Below are 20,403 nucleotides of genomic sequence, written 5' to 3'. Positions count from 1 at the left end.
AAATTGGGGGTCTAAACGTTCAAGGGTGTTTTTACACTATTTGAACTTTCATGTTTTTAAGTACATATACCAAACATGTGTTATAAAAATACATATTAAAAATATTATTGTTATTTAAATACTGAAAACTGTTATTTAAACAATATTACCTAATAGCCCCTAATGTTTTGTTTTGAAAATGTGATACTCAATGTTGGTTTATTATGATAGGAACCATCAAAATTCGAAAAGGTTTTTTTCCCCCTTTATTTGTTTTTTTTTTTTTTGGGGTGGGCTGGGTGGGTGTCAGAAACATGTCTGTGTTGTAGACCCTCATGGTTCTGCATAACCTTGTCCTATTAATTTCTTTATATGCATTCGAAAATGAAAGATTGAAAGTGGACTTGTACGAACTTTCTGACAATTAAAGAGGTTGCATAGCTGCAGAGAAGTACCCAAAGAAACAAAGACGAGGAAATTGGAGCCTCAAGGGCTAGTGGCTTTGTTGAGGGATCAAACTTCTAACGACACTACTCGCTACAGAGTATAGAGATAAGCTTCGGGGTTGTATCACAGGAGCCTTTTAGCAAGCTTGAGAACCAGTGGGTCTTTGATGATGAAGACCAAATTGAAGAGGGTTTTCGTCTCCCTGCTCTCCTAGCCATAATTTGTCTCTCATTACCATTGGAAACCTTATGACAAGCCATAAGAAACATAACATGTAACCAAAAAAAAAAAAAAATCCCAAAGTTGCCAGGAGACCCTTAAAAACTCTAAAACACTCCTAGCTTGAAAAATCTAATTCATGTTAAGCACAAAATTATATTAAAATTATCAAAAAAATGCAAAATTGAGAAAATTACAAAATTAAATTCTAGTGTTAAATTAGATATCCCAAAAAGGCAAGACCTTATTCTAAATTTTAATTGAAAATTACTCCAATAATAAAAGGAAATATTACCATAAAAAAAAAAAAAGATTAATTAAAGGCCTAAACAAAAGAATTCACCCAAAAAACGGTGTAAGTAATTGCTATATAAGGCATGAGTTTTGATCCTCACAATGATTCTTTGCAAGTCACGAAATTTCACGTGATTCCGTCCTTTTGAACCAAATTAAGTTGTTTACCAAGCAGAGCAATACATATTACTGCAGACGAAGAGAACTTAAGGATGAACTCCACATGACAGGGAAGTGAAGTACATATATATACATGGTGATGTGCCAGTGCAAAAGAGAACATTGTATAAATTGACACTTCACCATAGCTCTTCCATCAAAGGACTAATAACCAAAGTCTTCTCGTATGATTATCAAAATAAAACTACAGTCTTTTACATGAAAAATTCTAAGGGTTCTCACACAAGGAAAGAGAGCCATGAACTTCAAATCCCTCAATAAAAAGGATCCAACCACTTCAAAAGTATTGCTTATGCATCTCCTGAGGCATGAGAGCTGTATTGAGTGCCTAATGCAAGATCATGCCAAGTATCTCCACCAACCTGTTGAGTCTCCTGATTTGATTCCTCAGTGTCATCATTTCTAACAACCAAAACTGGTGGTAATGGAAGATCATCATTAGGCAAGGTGTCTCTCATCCAATCCTCATCCACAATATCTATTAGTATCCCCAGGCTTATTTCTGCCATGTTTGCTGTCTGTGACTCTGTGTGAGAGAGAGAGAGAGAGATGAGAGAGACGTGATTCCGTCCTTAACTCCTATAATTTCTACTATTTCTTTTTTATTTTATCTTATGAACTTCTTTTGTGTTTGACAGCTCTATGTTTAAGAAATGTTTGTGCTATCTAGTGGACTTTCTCCTATCAATTTGGGCTTGGGTTCATTCGAAGCTACCTAACGAGTACTACAATTAAATAATTTATAGTAAATTAGTAGTTTCATCAATCAAGTTCTCTATGTTGATTCCCACACTATTCTTGGTTCTAGAAGCCGGTTTGTTTGGTTGTGTGTTCAGGTAAACCATGATGAGCTACTCAAAACCTTTATGAAGATTGCAAAATATGCTCAATTGAATTTTAATAAGGGTATTGGAAGCATGTGTTTCATGTATGGTAGACTTTGATACAAGAAAGAGTAATACTAATACCCATAAGTAGTTCATGATGTTGCTATGCTAAAGTGTGAGAACCTCGACCCATAGCACCCGGAGTTTCTGGGTATTTCCCTAGATAATGAGTCTCATATTGGAGGCTCAATTGACCATGTTTATTTCCCTAAATTGAGCAAAGTAGAATGAAGTCGATTATTATTGGGACAAAATAAAGAAACCCAATAAAATATGCATTTTATTAACTAATCCAAAATTACATTATCATAACAAAAATATGAAATAAGAAAATTACATGGCTTTTACCTTGTTGCAAAATAATGAAAAATTGCATTGCTTTTATTTATAATTACAACCTAAGAAAATGTAAAATTACTTCTTCTTTTTTACGAGTTAAAGCAAAATGCAAACTTACATTGGAAGTGAACTAATCTAAATCCTTTGATTTAGACTTGAAGGCTAAGCGACATACCAATCTTGCCCAATCCGAAGATGTCTCCTAGGAATTAAGGGTAAATGATCAATCCCATCAAGTCAAAAAATTTCATTCATAAATCAATGTCATGTCATACATTTAACAAAAATCAAGAAATGAGTCAAATAAGAGAATTCGGCTTAGTCCCGTCTAAAATTTTCTGTTTATTCTACATTTTTTCTATTTTACATGACCATTTTGCAAATCATCCACATTAGATTATCTATAATACACCATCTTTTATTTAAATAGTATTTTTCTCACTTTTTTTTTTATTATTTCACACCTACCCACGGTCCCACCCACCTTATCACACACACCAAACTTATTACTTCTTTGAACACTCTCTCTCTTTCTTTTTGTCCTTCTCCTTCTCCTTCTCCTTCTCCTTCTTTTTCTTTTGTAATTCGAGTTTGATTATAGCTAGTGATTTTGGGTTTGCAATTTGGGTGGTAATTTTGGGCGGATTTTTCCATTACTATAGGTGGTGATTTTGGGCTCTCCACTGCTACTTCTTCTTCTTATTTGGCATCTTCTTCTTTTTCTACTACTACTACATTTTCTTCTTCTTTTGCAGTTTGGGTTTGATGATTTTTTTTTTTTTTTTTTTTTTTTTTTTTTTTTTTTTGAGGAGAGGGTTTGATGAATTTGGAATCTAGATTTAGAATAAGTTTGAAGAATTTGATGATTTGTATAGATTTGTCGTTGGACTTAAGAGAATATAAAAGGAGAAAGAGGGTAGAGGAAGAGAGAGAATCAGATGAGAGAGGAGAGAGAAAAGAAAAAAGAAAAAAAAAAGCTACGGTAACTGTGTAAACATACATGGTTACTAAAGCAATAATGAAAATGCACAATATTATAGAGGGATTGATGTAGGTAAATTTTGAGCAAAAATATGTAAAATTATGCACATTTTCTTTTTTCTTTTTTTACACAATCACTTTGCAAAAAACCCACATCAGATTATCTATAATACACCCTCTTTTATTTAAATAATATTTTTCTCACTTTTTATTTCACACCTACCCACAACCCCACCCACCTTACCACACACTCCAAACTCATTAATTCTCTAAACACTCTCTCTCTCTTTCTTTTTCGTCTTCTCCTTCTCTCTTCTTGTGCATCTTTCTCTTCTTTCTTCTTCATCTTCTCCTTCTCCTTCTCCTTCTCCTTCTCTTTTTTCTTTTTCTTTTGCAATTTAAGTTTGATTATGGAAAATGATTTTGGGTTTGCAATTTGGCTGGTAATTTTGTGCGGATTTCTCCGCTACTGTAGGCGGTGATTTTGGACTCTCCATTGCTACTTCTTCTTCTTCTTCTTCAACATCTTCTTCTTCTTCTACCACTTTTGCATTTTCTTCTTCTTCTTTTGCAATTTGGGTTTGATAATTTATATGGGTTTAATGATTTTTTTTTTTTAGGGGAGGGTTTGATGAATTTGGGAACTAGATTTAGAATAAGTTTGAAGAATTCGGTGATCTATATAGATTTGTTGTTGGATTTAAGAGAATATAAAAGGAGAAAGAGAGTGAGGAAGAGAGAAAATCGGATGAGAAAGGAGAGTGATAAAATAAAATAGAAAGCTACAATAACTGTGTAAATATACACGGTTGCTGTAGCAATAATGGAAGGCAGGTAGGGGAGGCCTTATCTATGATCACCATGGGAAATGGATTAAGGGCTACATGAGGAATATCGGGGTTGCAACTTGCAACCAGTATTGTCACTGAATTTTAGGATTTGAGAGATGGGCTGATGCTAATTGTCCAGCTTGGCAATACCCAACTTTTTGTTGAATTAGATGCACAAGTTATTATTAACCTCGTTTTAGCCAAAAAAAAAAAAACCCTCTACCAGCTCGTATTCCCCTCTTCTCAACGACTGCAGGTACCTCTTAGGGCAATTCCACCGTATCAAGATCAACCATGTCTTTAGGGAGGCAAATAGGTGTGTTAACAACCTTGCTAGAGCAGGCTGCTCCTTTTTTGGGAATTTTATTGTTTTAGATTTGCCACCTACTAATGATTTATGTAATTTTTTAAGTTCGAACGCTGCTGGTTTGTACTCCTTTAAGGCTTTTAGCCACTACTTCGTCTTTTATGGCTAGCTAGTTTAATGCATTTTCCCTTTAACAAAATAATAATAATAATAATAAATAATGGAAATGCATAGTATTATAGAGGGATTGATGTGAGTAAATTTTGAGCAAAAATGTGTAAAATTATGCACTTCTTCTATTTGTACTGATTAATGTGAGTGCTCTAACATGTGAGATTACATAAAATAAATAAATAAAAGGAAAAAAAAAAACCTGAAAACAAATTTCACTATTTCAGTTCACATGACCAAAGAATCAAACGTAGAAAATTCACGCATAAACATGTAGATCCAATTCATGCTGATAGATTATCATATTTATCATTACATGAATCTTTATTTTACCCAATTTTATGAAAAAAAAAAGTCATGGAATTGCCTTCTTAAGGTTATATCTACTCATGTATGGCAAGATGATGACAAATCTTAACTCATATGACCATACTCCCAAGAAATCATCTACATGTTCATCACATCCACATGTGAAATTCCTAATTTGATGCAATAACTAATCATGATATGCAATTCAATTTCATGACATCAAAAGGAAATCCTTCATATTACAATTTAAGTGATCAACCTTAAGACTCTTCCTGGACATATCAGTCGATGATGTTATCCCACAAATAACGACACCAAACTTACTTTTTCAGCCCATATGTCAAAAGATTTCAAGGCCTTTCAAGCTGCAAGCCTGCAAGAACACAAATGGGGCAAACTGAAAATCTGTTATTTGGTATTAAGTATAATACAAAAATCTAGCTTTCAAGACGTTACCAATAATCTATATCTATATATCTAAAAGATAAAACAAAGTATTTATTGCTGTTATGCTCTAGTTGAGACACATTAGTGTTCACGTTATTATCTTTTTTGTTTCAAAATTTTTCCAATATTTTTTTTTAAATATTTACTCATTTAAGGTGACTTGAAAACTCCATTATTTAAAAATTAAAATACTTTTAACCATTATTTTTATTATTATTTTTCCAACATTTCTCTCTCATTTTTAGCTTTTCATTTCCCCACTACTTTCGACCTTAATATCACTCTTTATCTATCATTTTATCTTCCTTTATTTTGACTCTTATTATTCTAATCATATTACTATAAATTTGACATTTTCTCTTCTATTATATGCATAGTTTTCTCATGCAAAAATTGTTACTTTCCTCTCTCTCTCAATTTTTTTTTTCCTCGCATCCATACTTTAGTATGATGAATTTTTGTGTTAATTAGAACTCTACTTTTCGTTGATGCGATTTAGTTTTGTATTTTAAGTTATCTTTTTTATTATTAAATATTATCCTACTACATTATACATATAGTATATAATAATATATTGTTATTATATAACATGACTTAGATAATTTAATGTTTATTGCTATATATTTTATTTTTACTATTTTTTCTTCTCATCTTATTTTATTCAACATTTAAATTTACCCAACATTTAAATTTACCCACATCCTCCATATCATTAAATTAGGCAACACAAATCAAGAAAATGGCTAGACACACACCTACCTTCCTTTACCATGCATTAAGGGACTTAAAATATTTGTGTGATAAAGGGCCATAGAATTTATAATTTAGATAGCATTCTTTGAATATGTTTGGGCCTATAGATTGAATAATTTGTAGACTTAAAAGTTATTGAGAATGGACATTTTGTATCAAGACTAAAAGAATATGGACTTCTAGATATCATTTAGACAAAAACATTTATCATAGAGATATATATATATATATATATATATATATATATATATATACTGCCACAAATTTAAATTAGGCAAACTTAATAATATTATATCATGTGTTAGCATCTTCTCAACTTCTTCTTCTTCTTCTCAAAAAAATTATGTATAAACTTTAAAGGATGCTAACAATATTGATCTTATGGGAAAAATTACATAAAATTTTGAGAAAAAATAGAAAGGGATCTGGACTGCTCTAGATGAAAAGTTACATAAAATTAATAAAAGTTAGCTCAACTGGTCTCGAATGGTTAAATAAGAGATCTGAAGTTCAATCATTGCCTACACCAAAAATTGATTAGTGTATTAGTCTGATGATAAAAAGCTATCATCAAGAGTGGATATCATAAATTAAAACTCTCAAAAAAAAAAATCTTCAAAAACTTTTCAAGCAGCTCAAAACTACATTTTAGAGAAAAAATTTGTAAATCAAGAATTCGAGATGCTCTAAAGAAAAACATGTGTAGCATTGTAAGTCATTTCTTTAGTACTTGTTTGGATTTTCTAAATCAAATACCTCATCACAAAAAGGACGGTTAAATGGTTAATTTCTGAAGAGAGTTTTGAGGAAAAAATCACCAGCAGTAGACCCACCGCTGCCCTTAGGATTTTCAGTAACTAGTTTCCATAAGGCACATAATGAAGATGCACAAAAAACTCAGTCCCACTCAAAGAAAACATATTTGAAAGAAATTGTTGGCCAAGCTCACCATCATTGGAAGTGTATATAATTCCACTTAAAAATGAACTCTGTAACAATTGAAGTTAAGATGTGGATTGAAGATAAATAAGTTTGACAATCATATTACTTCTTGTTAAAATCTGTCAAGACAATCTGCTCAAGGAAATTAATCTATTGCTATTTCCAGATAAAATGTGACTTGAATTCAAAACTATTATTTAGTCTCTCTGATAGACCTTGCACAATATTAAATCAATTTCTTGCATAAATGACGGCTCTTTTTGTTATGTGCTAGCGTTAAAAGGTGTTCTAAGGTTCATGGCTGCAAACTCATACCACTTCATTGAATTCAAGCAAAGTGATGCAAGATGTCTTCAAGAGTGAAGACCTTCCCCTCAACTGCTTTGTATATGGAAGGAAGAGTTACAATAAGGTTAGCCTAGTTAGGATGGTTATTGTAAATCATTTTAAATGTGGACCTCAATTATTCTGATTAAAGAAGTGAATGTTCTTAGTGCCTATTCTCAATTGCTAATTATATGGGGCAATATATATATATATATATATATATATATATATATATATATATGAAACTTCACACATAACTAACTGAATATGACCTCTCAATTTCATAAATTTCATGGTTAAGATTTTATTTCTAAATCTAACAGTGTTCAGACTGTCAATTTTAAATAACATGGTCATGTGTACACTTTTAGATTTGTTTTAAATATAGAGAATCATTTTCCATTAGTTTCATGTAGACAGATGACTCCTTTGAATGTCAATGCAAAACACGAAAACAAGGACATAACATGCTATGCTTGATAACCTCTTATGCTTGTCTCATACTCACCCCACCCCACCCAAAAAATAGAAAAAGAAAAAGAATAGGAAAAAAAAGGAATCTCATGGGTGGATCAATCATATAAATACAATTCCATGGGAGATTTTATTTTTGTCTAGACTGTAAATCAGAGTTGGGATTTCTTGGAAACTATTGACCACCATAATTAGTGAAAACTTGTCAAACACTTTCCCTTGAGAAACCTTGACATGGAAGGCAAGGCAACCGGTAAAAAGCTCTCAAAAATTCATGACAGTAGCATCCACATCAGTTCATAAGTTACAGAGCAGCGATTCTGTAGGCTAAACGAAATCCTAATGAATTATGATTTGAATATCTCAAACGACCAATATTCATGATTTGCATCAACAAACTAAATTCAAATTAATACACACACACACTCACTCACATATATCCAAAAACCAAGTTACACTTGCCTGCTTCTACATAGCTCCACCACCACATCGTCCGGCTTCACAGCCAGCCTGCATAACGCGCACAAAATCCACATTCTACAGTCGATCCTGAGATATATGCAAACAACTGAGGGTGAGTTTGGGCTGTTTTGATTCATTCAAAATTTCAGTTCTTTGAAATCAAAGTCTGGTGGGGGTGGCTTGATTGAAAACTTGGACGCTTAGGAGGTTTTGTTTTGAAGAAAAATGGGTTAGTGGTAAAAATTGGGAACGTTGATTGAGGGTCTCCACGGATGAGAATGAAGGAAGACGTGTGGGTTTTGTGTCCCTCAAAAAAATCAGAGTTTTCTTTTGTGTTTCAGAATTTGGATAAGGCAACTAAAAACTGACGGCCACGACCGTGAGCCTAGAATTAAAAATACGAAAATGTGTGGAGGAATACCTGTAATATTATTTAAAAGTTAAAAATGTATGTTTAAATACATGTACTAAAATAGATTGAGTGACAAAATTTTTTCACAATTATGAAGAGTAATGTCATAGATACATAAAATGGCACAATTTTTGTTATAACTTATTATATGGCAAGTTATGAGTAACAAAAATGTATCCTCACATAAATCTACTATTACATCTCTACTACTTAGAACTTATCACGTGGTGAGCTATGATAAAAATTATGTCATTTTATGTATCATTAGCATTACTCAGTTATAATGATGGTAAATTGATAGTAGTATTAAAAAAATTTGACGTTAAGGTAGATCAAAATAAGAATCAATCAAATTTATGAACTCAATTGTCATAAAATGGATTATAGTTATCTTATATGGTAGAGTCTCTTGTCTTAAAAAATAAATAAATAAATAAATAACTCAATTGTCATAGAAAATTGTTATAAAAATTGCTGTCAAAGCATTACTAAAAATTCAGTCATTCCCTTTGATTGCCTCACACATGTCTGCTTTATTCTTCTCTCTCTTTTTTTCTACCCCAAATTTCTGATAAATAAGGAATCTTGATTTCGATTGTTTCAGGATAGAAAATTATTAGAGATGTGATAACATGTGTACAGTTTAAGGATAATGATTTGGTAGGATTTATGCGAACACGTGGATGCTTTCTTTTTAAACTTGCTTTCAATACCGTGTTTTGGAAGGATGTGCCTTTTTGGATGAACTTATTTTCATTTTCATTCTAATCGTTTCAAGATAGATAAAGAATGATTAGACAAGTAATTACATGGGTAGAATTTAAAGATAATTATTTGATATGTTTCTATAAAGATAATTATTTGATAGCGTAACATGTGGAAGCTTTTAGACCCGGTTTCAATATCGGGTTCAGAAATTATGTATGCATTTGGATAAGTTTATTTTCATCAATTTCTTGTGTTTATTGTGTAAAATTATATTTATACCTTAAAATATGTTATATGTTGCGACTTAAATAATGCACCTAAATGCAAGATTGTCGCAAAATAATAATTCGGTAAATCCGAGGTAGAATCCATAAAGAAAAGAGAATTGATTAGCAAACCACAAGAGAATAAAACTAAAATAATAAAGTTTAATTGAAAAGATTTTGATGGTTTAATAAAGGTAATTTAAATTAAGAGAAAATAACAATATATTAAAGCGTTAAGATTTAAGGATTCACACACAACACATCTATTGGTAGTTTTAATAATATTTATTTTATAACTCAACTAAAATTCATACGAATGATGATCTTAGTCAGATGATTTAACAATAAGAACTCAATAATTAATTATCTAAGGTAGTTTTATGAAATTAATTGATTTTAAACAAAACAAAACAAAACTAGCAAATTAGTTCATAGGGAATGCTAAGCATTTAACATGCCTGGAGTCTACGATAAATCAAAGAATTATACAAAATTAAAAAATTTTCTAGATGAGTAAATCAATCAAAAACATAAGAACATAAACATTAAAATCATAAAATAATTGTTAAGAACATACCAATAAACAGTTAGATTTTACCCCTTATTTTAGCAAACCATAATACAAATAAAACTCTAAAAGCTATAAAGAAACTTTAAAAAAAAAACCTAAATTACGTTCTACGACAGCTCTTCTCTAAATATTGCCCTAAAGAGACTTTAAATAGGTCAAAGAATCCTATTACAAGTGGAATTCTCGTTTGGAGAAAATCTCAAGTTTTTAGGCTTTACTTAACTGACGTTTTTGGCCCATTTAACATCAGAATTTGGATTTTTGGTAAACTACAAAGTTGTAGCCCTTTAAGTTAACTTCCAACCCAACTTGAATCATCTCGATTGGATATCTAAGCCAAACGTTAGGCCTAAAATACTATCTAGTGCGTAGGCTGGAATCCTAATCCGAATTAGACTTGGATTTGATGCAAATTTCCTTTGATTCCTTACTCCAATTTAACTCAAATTTAATTGAGTTGTTCTTATTTAACTTCATTATGGCCATTGTAAAAGTAAAGTCCATTAGCCTTCTTCTTTGCACAAATCCGTTTATTTAATTTCATTCTTCTACAAAAAACAAATTCACGCATTAAAATTCAATTAAACACAAAATTAATTACTCAAAATTATTTTAAAACCAAATATAAAATGCATGAATTAACTTAAAATAAGTATGAAAATGCTTTCTAATAATGATCTAAATATGCAAAATTAATATATTATCATGATACTTTTAAAATTGGTATATATATTTATTTTCTTTTTTTAGGTGAAAATATGTTCATCCATCATCCCAATGAATCTTACAAAAATTCAATAAAATTGTCAACTAGGAAAGGTATTCACCAATACATGAAAATGGCGTATTTTATATTTTATACTTTTATTAATATTATTTTCTTATATGTAAATAATGAGTACTTAAAATATATGAGATGTGTTGAAAATCAAAATAAGTATATAAAAACAAGAGTTCTTTCTTGTAACATACATTTTTCCCTACTCAAGTCACAAATAAATATGATCTTTGGAAATGTTCTACACTGTCTTATACTCCTCTTCACAAATAAAATATTGATATAGCTTATTCGATGATATTTGTTACAAACACAAAACACATGATAGCTACAATCTAAATGCCATTAATAGTAATTGATAAGAAAGATTTCTACCAAAAAAGAAGAAAAAATTTTTATAAAAGAGAGAGAGAGAGATTTCAGTGTATGTTAGGTATATATTAACACCACCACTAATTTGTCGGCAAAAAAGCCGTTGCAGTGTTGCACCCCTTTAATAGAAAAGTAAGGAAAGAACTCCAGGTGAGTTGTAGGAAACCAAAAGTGACAACTCTTGGGGAAAAAGCATATTAAAATTATCATAAATTTCTTTTAATTTTCTCATAATATTTATTTTAAAATTTTGGAAAAATCATATTAAAATCTATCAAGAATTCAATTACAAACCTAAATAGATCAACCATTTAGTCATTTCTGACATAGGGTGATCCCAGTTTCTCTTATCCAAGAGCGGGTGTAGTTTTGAAGGGTCGTCTTTTACCTTAGAGAGTCCTAATTTTCTGGAATTTTTAGATTTTGATCCAAAACTTTGATGTCTTATATCTCCGTCAATTCTTATCCAAAATAAGTAAACCATATGTTGTTGAAAAGTTACAAAATTAGGGAATTTTTCAATCAAAACACATAACCAATGGCTACAAAAATTTATAGCATGTTGCTAATATTATTATCTGCAACGTATATAATTTTCCTAACTTAATTAAATCAAAAGGAATGTGTGTTTTTCTCAAAGAAAAGAAAAGGAATGTGTGTCATGTCAGACCCCTTTTTTTTTATATACAAAAAGCATGGTTCTTTTCATGTTTTTTACAAAAAATATTCAGAGATATATACTATGAAAAATGTTTTTGAACCATGCAAAGTAAGTTACTTAAATCAAAAATAGGGGTGAGTTCCAGTTAACTCAACTGGTAAAGTTTATGATAATTAAATAAGAGATCTGGGATTCAATCTCCGCCTACACCAAAAATCGATTGGTGTTTTAGTTTGATAATAAATAGTTTTTATCAGAAGCGGACGTTATAAGTTAAAACTCTTAAAAAAAAATAAAAAAAAAATAGGCATGTAATCTTTAAAAAAAAAAAGCATCACATTTTTTTTAAAAGGTATAATTACAGTTTTAGAGCTTCATACTTAAAAACACCACATTTCCAAAAATCTATATACTAATATACCGAGAAGTACACAAAATTCCTCATACCAAATGCTTCATTGAATCTTAACAAGGACAAGTTAGAGTCTTAGAGACTTGGTTTTAGTAAGTTTATTAATGATTCAAAAACTATAAAGGAACACCCATTAATTGAATGATTCGTAATTGTTTAATAATTTTAGGACACAACATTTTTACAATTACAAACATGGTATGTTACGATAAACGCATAACAAGAATGGTATCATTTGTAGACTTATCTAAAATTGATGTGATATCAATCATAACAAACCATGTTAACAATTATATTTCCAATGTTACTCATAATTTTTTTTTTTTTTTTTTTTTTTTTGATAAGAAGACTTAAACTTATTATTAAGAGGATAATGAACTTGTTACATCATGGATAAGAGCTTGCTCTAGGAAGCAAGGATTCTCTTCAATCCAAGCAGTGAAGTCAGCAACATTCAAAGCATGTTTTGCTAGCAGATGTGCAAGTCTATTACCCTATCTCTTAACATGAGAAAACTGAACCCCACGAAAATCCTTACATAGGTCCTGTATCCCTTGTACTACTGCAGCAACAGAGGAACGCAGCATAGATGCTTTGCATAAGGCCTGGTGGATAACAAGTGAGTCCCCTTCTACAGTAAAATCTTGAATGCCGATGTCTTTTGCAAACAATAACCCAACTTCATAAGCCATAGCCTCTACCTCAACAGCCCCCAATGGAGCTTTTATCTTCTTGCTCAGTGCAGCCTCAAGCCGACCCAAGTCATCGTGGATAATCACACCAACACCTGCTGTTTTTTGGCCCTTGAAAACCGCCCCATCAACATTCACTTTGAACCCGTGTACTGGTGGTGGCACCCATGACGCTTTAACCTCATCCCGTGTTGTCGTGGTCCCCATGCACTCATTGGCTGTCTTGTACTCCTCCAAATATTGAGAAGCCCAATTCACTAGCTCCTTACCATTCCTTTTCTTCCCACCATTTCGAACTTCATTCCTGTTTTGCCACAAAGCCCATGCAATGCAAACAACCTTTGCTGCCACGTCCTCATCAAAGTGTTCCCCCACCACCATGTCCCACAACATGTCCTGGAATGAAGGCACTCCTTTATGACAAGGCTTCATCACTATTTTCGAGCAAGACCATACCTCTTGGGCTCTTGGGCACGTCCAAAACAAATGGCCAGTCATCTCAAACTCCATCTTGCACTCATCACAAAACTGATCTTTTACCACGTTACGGCGCATTAGGTTGACCTTCGTAGGGAGAATATCTCTGCATGCCCGCCATGCAAAATGGCGAACTTTGTGTGGCAAAGGTAAATCCCAAATTCTCTTCCAAAATAGCCGTAGTTGAGTCCTATCTGAACTTGTTACTTGGTCGGCAGATTTGGACAGCCGCAAAGCCACCCTATAAGCACTCCTTACACTAAACTTTCCATTAGGTTCCTCTGCCCATATTAATTTATCTGTAGGAAGACGAGAGCTAAGCGGGATTCCTTTAATAACATCGGCTTCATGGGGTAAAAATAATGCATCAAGGACATCTATCTTCCAGTTTGCTGTAGCTTGATCAATCAGCTCACTTACCCTTGTATCTTGGTGCAAAAATTTTCTAGGTGAGGCAACTCTGTAGGTGGAAGGTGAGGGTAGCCATTTATCACTCCAAATGCGAATATTGGTACCATTACCAACTCTCCACCGTATACCCTCTCTAACCAAATTTTGGGCAGCCATGATACTACGCCAAGAAAAGGACGGGTTGTTGCCAAGGGATGCCTCAACGAACTCACACTTCGGAAAATATTTCGCCTTAAGAACCCTATAAGCCAAAGAATCTTGTTTTGTTTGGAGCCTCCAAGCCTGCTTAGCTAAGAGAGCCAAATTAAATTGTTCAAGTTGCCTGAAACCCATCCTTCCATTACTCTTTGGCTCACACATTTTCTCCCAACTAAGCCATGCTATCTTCTTTTCGTCTTCCTTCTGGCCCCACCAAAAATTCCTTATCATGCTTGTCAACTCATCACATAGTGCATCTAGCAATTTGAAGCAACTCATTGTGTATGTAGGTATAGCTTGCGCCACCGCCTTGATTAGCACCTCCTTACCCGCCTTAGACAACATCTTTTCCTTCCAACCCGTCAACTTTTTACAAAGCTCTCCTTTATCTCATTGAAAGTGTTCCTTTTTTTCCTCCCCACCAACAAAGGCAATCCCAAATATTTCTCATGTTGCTTTATAACTTGGGCACCAAATCTTCGCTTTATCTCCTCTTGGGTCGCATTTGGAATGTTGTTACTGAAAAATAATGATGTCTTATTACTCATAATTGTTTTCAACTTCTTTAGAAAAATGAACTCCTTGAATAATAATCAACTAGTTCAAATTAAATAAATTTTAGCTGAAGAAGAAGACTATATAATTGGTTAATTTTGTTTCCTAACGTCCATAAATCAATCTTTGGAAATGAAAAAAAAATGATTTGTAAATGAAGAACTCAATGAAAGTTAATAATTTTGATTTAAAAACCTAGAGCATAGGGGGGCCATTCCCAGAACCCCCATCTCCCCAAAAAATAAATAAATAAATAAATCTGACTTTTAAGTTTTAATAGGTAAAAAGTGAGACAAGCTTAGTTTTATAAAGCCTAGCCCCCCAACCAAAAAATTGGGCCCCCCACCTGTGACTTGTACATGTCTACCTCCCAATTAGACTCAATTTTTTTTACAAAAAACAAAAACAAACAAAATAAACAAACAAACAAAATAAATTAACCAATCAAAACTTTCTCCATCCACCTCCCAAGTCCCAACACATTAGCCTCTCAAAAAATCTCTCATTAGTCATCATCATCACTTGATTAACATCTCTTCAATATATATCAACCTTTGTTTACCAATACCCTTTTAAAGAGGCCAGAATAAATATGGTATTGATAGCACCATTCTCTAACATAATTAACAAGTCAGTCACCATAATATTCTATCTTTTCTTTTTCTTTTTCTTTTTTTTTTCTTTTTTGAGAATAACCATAATATTCTTTCAAGTGGTGCAAAACTCTTCCTCTCACTTTTCACTCGTATTTATTTATCTTATGGTTCATGATTTGTTTTCTTTTAACCAATTGATAGTTTTTATTCATTATTTTTAATTCCATATATATAGGCTTCTACTCAAAATTTTCTTTATATTTGACATTTGGAAAAGCAAATTTTGAATATTTGTTATACATGTCTATAGCAAATTAAAAAAAAAAATTGTATATTTAGTAGAGTTTAGAAAGATGTAAAGATTTTAGATAAGATAATTTTGTAGACATATAACTTGTGTGTTTATATATATATATATATATAGTTATGACTTACCTTGAAATTAAGAATTTATGACTTAAAAAAATAAAAATAAAAGATAATACACTAAGACATACATACATACATACATATATATGTGTATGATATATATGTACGTAAGAATGTGGTACTTTGAATTTTTCTTGAATTATAATATAATAATATGATAGTTTAGGCTCCGCTTGGGAGTTCATAAGGGAAGAAAATGGAATTGAATGGAATGGAATGTATTTAAGTAAGGGAAAAGAATGGAAAAGAATAAAATGAAATTAAGTAACTTTGATTGGATATTTTAAAATAAACGAATGGAAATGAATGAAAATGAATGGAATGTAAGTAATCTTGTTTGCGAGTAACATGGAGGGAATTGAATGGAATCATTTTATGATAATATTACTATTAGACCCCTATTTCAAAATAAAGAATTGAATATATAGGGATATTTTGGGAGTTTTAGTAAAAAAATCATTAAATCTAATTTCATTCCCTCTCATTCCTTCCAATTTCGGGAGGAATGAAAATTTGAGGTTTTAAGAGAATAGAGAGGAATGAGTGTTCCCTCCTACCCATTTCATTCCCTCCTACTTAAACTCTCAAACAAAGAAATAGAAGAATATTTTAAAATGATTCTTTTCATTCCTTTCCTTTCTATTCCCTCCTCCCAAGCGAAGCCTTAGTCTTCGCCTCCCAAACAGAAATTTTTACTTCCATTAAAATATAACTTAACAGATAAAAATATAAAAGTAATAATCATCATCTTTACATTTTGCACTTGCTCTTCCTTTAACACTGAAACAATATCAATCTGCATCATATCACTTTCGATATAAAGTAGAGCTCTTCCATTTAAAAAACTGAAAGTAGGGCTCCATAAAAAGTCGCAATAAATATTCAAACACCAAGCCAAAGAAATACTAAATATGGTAAGCATGACCTAGATTAATAATCAGCAATTCTTATTATAGTAAATTAGTTATTCGAATAAATTCCTTCTATCTTTTATCTCCAAAAGAAAAAGGATTGAATCTCAGTGAATAAAGTATTTATTCAAAAAAAAAATCTATGTTCACAATATTTTTATAACATTTTTATAATAAATTTTAAATGACTGATTGTTTACGAGTTATTATTTTTAGTGAGATAAAAAACTCTTAATAATAAATTTAAATTATAATTAATAACAATTAAATATTTATCATTTGTTGTGAAAATATTCTAGTGTGAAAATATTCTACACGTATCAAATCTCACCGAATCTAACGATAGGAATGGATAAAACCCGAGATTCGATAAGTAATGCACAAGAGAGGAGTTGACATGCTGGCAGAACCCGGGAGTAGATCACAGCAAATTGCTTGTTTGAGTTAACACGTGTATCCACTTTGAGCCACAAAAATATATGTGGGCCCAAACTTTCAGCCACGAATTTTCCACCCTTTCTCTCCCACTGTTTCACTTCCTCTTATACCCTTCAATAAATTAAAATAAAATACATAAAATGAAATTAACAAATACAAAATATTAAAGAAATTGTAAAATATGTCGAGCGCTCAGTTGTCGGCATCTTCAACTGAGATCGAAGATTCAAATCAACTTATTTCCAAATTTTTAACTATCAAAAAATAAAAATTATAGTTGGTATTATATAAAACTTAAGATTTGATATAAATATTTTTGGCTAGTTAATATATTTCTTCAAACCCAAAATGTTTTTTTATTAAAAAAATTACAAAATTCACTTTATAATATTACTCTTTATCATCATATTAAGAAAAAAAATTAAATTTTGGTATATACAAGTATTATAATCAAATCTCTTATTTAATAATAATAATAATAATAAACTTTATCAATCCAATTAACTTGGATTTGTATAATAAAATTTTTAGAATAACCTATCAATCTTTTCTTTCCCTTTTTTTTTTTTTTTTTTGATATCACTCATTTAATTCACTTTTTTCCAAGAGAATAATTTTGTTTTAGAATCATTTTATTTACATTTTTTTAGAAAAAAACATTTTATTTACTTACATAAAACATTTCCTCACAAAAACAAAAACAAAAAACTTACATAAAACATTAAAGCGACATTATAAACTTTTTGTCTTTATTCCAACGCCCCGTACAAAATCACAAAAATAAATGCTCCCAAGTAAATGGCCAACTGAAGCCCCGAAAAAAAAAGGGGGCAATAGTAAAGTCTAAAAATGGCCAACATTCCTGCTAACGTGAGCCAAAATGACCCTTCTAGACCCGCTAATGTGCGCCGGGAGGAGACCACTCTAAGCTGTAATACTTCAAGTCCTACAACCACCACCACGTCACCGATATCGGAGGGGTTTTCGGGTCAATCCGGATCGCCCAGTCCTACTCAGCACCCGAAATATCGTGGGGCTCGGAGCCGGAGCGGGAAATGGGTATCCGAGATACGCCAGCCTCGTAAACCCACGCGCATTTGGCTCGGCACGTTCCAGACGCCGGAGATGGCGGCGGCTGCGTATGACGTGGCGGCGTTGGCTCTGAAGGGGCCCGATACGGCCCTGAACTTCCCGAATTCGATTCTTTCTTATCCGATACCGGCCTCGATGTCGCCCAACGACATACGCGCGGCGGCGGCGTGCGCAGCGGAGGCTAGGCTGCATAGATCGTCGGAGGGTAGTAGCAGCGGTCAGGAAACGACATGTCGTAGACGTAGTGAGGAAGAGTTTGTAGACGAAGATGCGTTATTGAATATGCCGAATTTGCTGGTGGATATGGCAGAAGGGATGCTTGTAAGCCCTCCCAGGATTCAGTCAAAGTCGTCTTCTGATGAATCTGGTGGTGATGGTAATGTAGACGGAGATGGGTTATGGAGTTATTCATAAACTAAAACCCTATGCTCTATGAAAATTCGAGTTGTATTTGTTGTATTTTTCTGCTGTATTGTATATTGTGTGTGTGTTTTACTTTGCTTTGCTTTGCTTTTGTTCTTGTTCTTTGTTCTTGTTTTTTCAAACTAGCTATCGGATGAGATTCCTGCTTGTGCTGGGTTTGTAACTTTGAACTGGTACAACGTTGTCCGTAGTTAGCTTGCTAGAAGAATTATTAGATGCTTTTTGCTTCTAAGATCTATCTTTGTGGGGCTGTTTGTGTTGTTGTGTTTATATATGTTAAGGTACTCCTATGATCCAGTATTTTGGTATAATCGAAAGAGACTTTGGTTTCTCAAGTACTTGTCCTTTTTCATGAGGTACCATTTTTTTTTTTTTTTTTAATTCATAGGAGGATATATATATAATAGCACTACAAAGAATTTTTATTAAGAAAACAAATTTTACTAGTAGTTTTCATGATTGTGATTGTGAGGCCATGGACACTCAAACAACCTAAATATGTTAGAAAGAACATAAAGATACTAAGACGCCTAGTTTGCTGCATCACATATGTTTGGGTTATTATGATCAGAAGGTGTTACTTGTGAAAGAACGTGTGTTTGTGTGGGCGTTTGGGGGTTGGGGTTGGGAGCTGGGGGAAGAAGCACGCAAAACTTCGGTTTTAGTTTTAATATTAAAAAAAAAAAAAAAAAAAACAAATGAACTGCAAAAAAGCGCGGGAGAAATTACTCTGTGAGCTCTTTTTTTGGCTTACGTAAACATGGGACCACATGTAGGGTCTATTTTACGTAAAAGAAAAATAAAGTGCTCTGAATTCATAATTTTCATGCAGAGAGTAAGACTTTTTTTCTTTTTTTTATTTTTCTTTTTTTTACACCTTGGGGAGGATTTAGAAATATCTCTCCATTGTAAACACTCCTATATAACCTTGTCACCTTAATTTGTTCTTTAGACCGTATAGAGCGATTAGAACTGTGCTAAACAAGCAAGTTTGCTTCTATAAGCTAAACCAACCCAGAGTAATTGTGTAAAACTGCAAATATAAAGAATTCCATTGTAGAAGAAAGAAGGTGTTCTTGTTTTATGAAAAGGTTCCAATTGCTAAGTTTACAACTTATAACTAGGATTACATGTTCTTATAGTTTTTCATGCGTGTATCCTATCATACACTTCAAACCCACCCCCCAAAATACAGGGGGGCCCACCAAAAAAAAATCCCAGCACACTTTCTTGAGGTTATTCAAGAATCAGGCATGGAAGTAAAAAAAACCGATCCAGTGCAACTACCCCACATAAGAAGGAGGTTGGGAGAGTAGTTTAAAAAAAAAAATTTATTAAAAAAAAAAATTTTTTTTTTGCTTAAAATGTTCTTATAATACCTGAACTTTTCGGCCTTCAATGGTCAAAATTTCCAGACAGAGGGCAAAAACTGTTCCAAACATCAAGGACTAGCATTTTGAGGAAAATTTGTGCCAAATCTGAGACAACTTTTTTTTTTTTTGGGGGAGAAGAAGAATGACTTTTATAAGCTACTTGAATTTTGGGGATTTATATATTATAACTGGACCTTAGAGATATTTTGTAAGTGGAGTTTTTTTTAATGTTTTTTTTTGGATAAAAGTATGATTTTTTAAGTTACACAGCCTGTAACAC

At 32.2% G+C, this 20,403-nt stretch overlaps 2 protein-coding genes across 6 annotated transcripts; one reads left to right on the top strand and one right to left on the bottom strand.

The window, feature by feature from the left end:
• Positions 1-467: 467 nt before the first annotated feature.
• On the bottom strand, positions 468-5,307 carry LOC115960287 (anaphase-promoting complex subunit 13-like). Of its 5 annotated transcripts, XR_004085139.1 has the most exons (4): positions 5,268-5,307; positions 2,464-2,547; positions 2,088-2,214; positions 468-671 (listed from the first exon to the last, which is right to left on the bottom strand). XR_004085139.1 is itself a non-coding variant. In XM_031079091.1 (3 exons), exon 3 carries the CDS (start codon positions 1,626-1,628, stop codon positions 1,410-1,412), a length of 219 nt encoding a protein of 72 aa, XP_030934951.1. In that variant the 5' UTR covers positions 1,629-1,645; positions 2,464-2,547; positions 5,268-5,307; the 3' UTR covers positions 1,126-1,409. The 5 variants fall into 5 exon arrangements, 3 of the variants coding, with proteins under 3 accessions (XP_030934951.1, XP_030934953.1, XP_030934952.1); XM_031079091.1 differs by lacking the exons at positions 468-671; positions 2,088-2,214 and adding an exon at positions 1,126-1,645; XM_031079093.1 differs by lacking the exons at positions 468-671; positions 2,088-2,214; positions 5,268-5,307 and adding exons at positions 1,126-1,645; positions 5,203-5,240.
• A 12,734-nt stretch (positions 5,308-18,041) lies between these two features.
• Positions 18,042-19,042, top strand: LOC115960994 (ethylene-responsive transcription factor ERF024-like). Its single transcript, XM_031080036.1, has one exon. It carries the CDS (start codon positions 18,085-18,087, stop codon positions 18,739-18,741), a length of 657 nt encoding a protein of 218 aa, XP_030935896.1. The 5' UTR covers positions 18,042-18,084; the 3' UTR covers positions 18,742-19,042.
• Positions 19,043-20,403: the final 1,361 nt, after the last annotated feature.

This window comes from Quercus lobata, chromosome 9 (assembly GCF_001633185.2).
Source record: "Quercus lobata isolate SW786 chromosome 9, ValleyOak3.0 Primary Assembly, whole genome shotgun sequence".
Classification (NCBI taxonomy): domain Eukaryota; kingdom Viridiplantae; phylum Streptophyta; class Magnoliopsida; order Fagales; family Fagaceae; genus Quercus; species Quercus lobata.
Note: the sequence above shows the minus strand (reverse complement) of the source record. Positions and strands in the feature narration are given on the sequence as shown.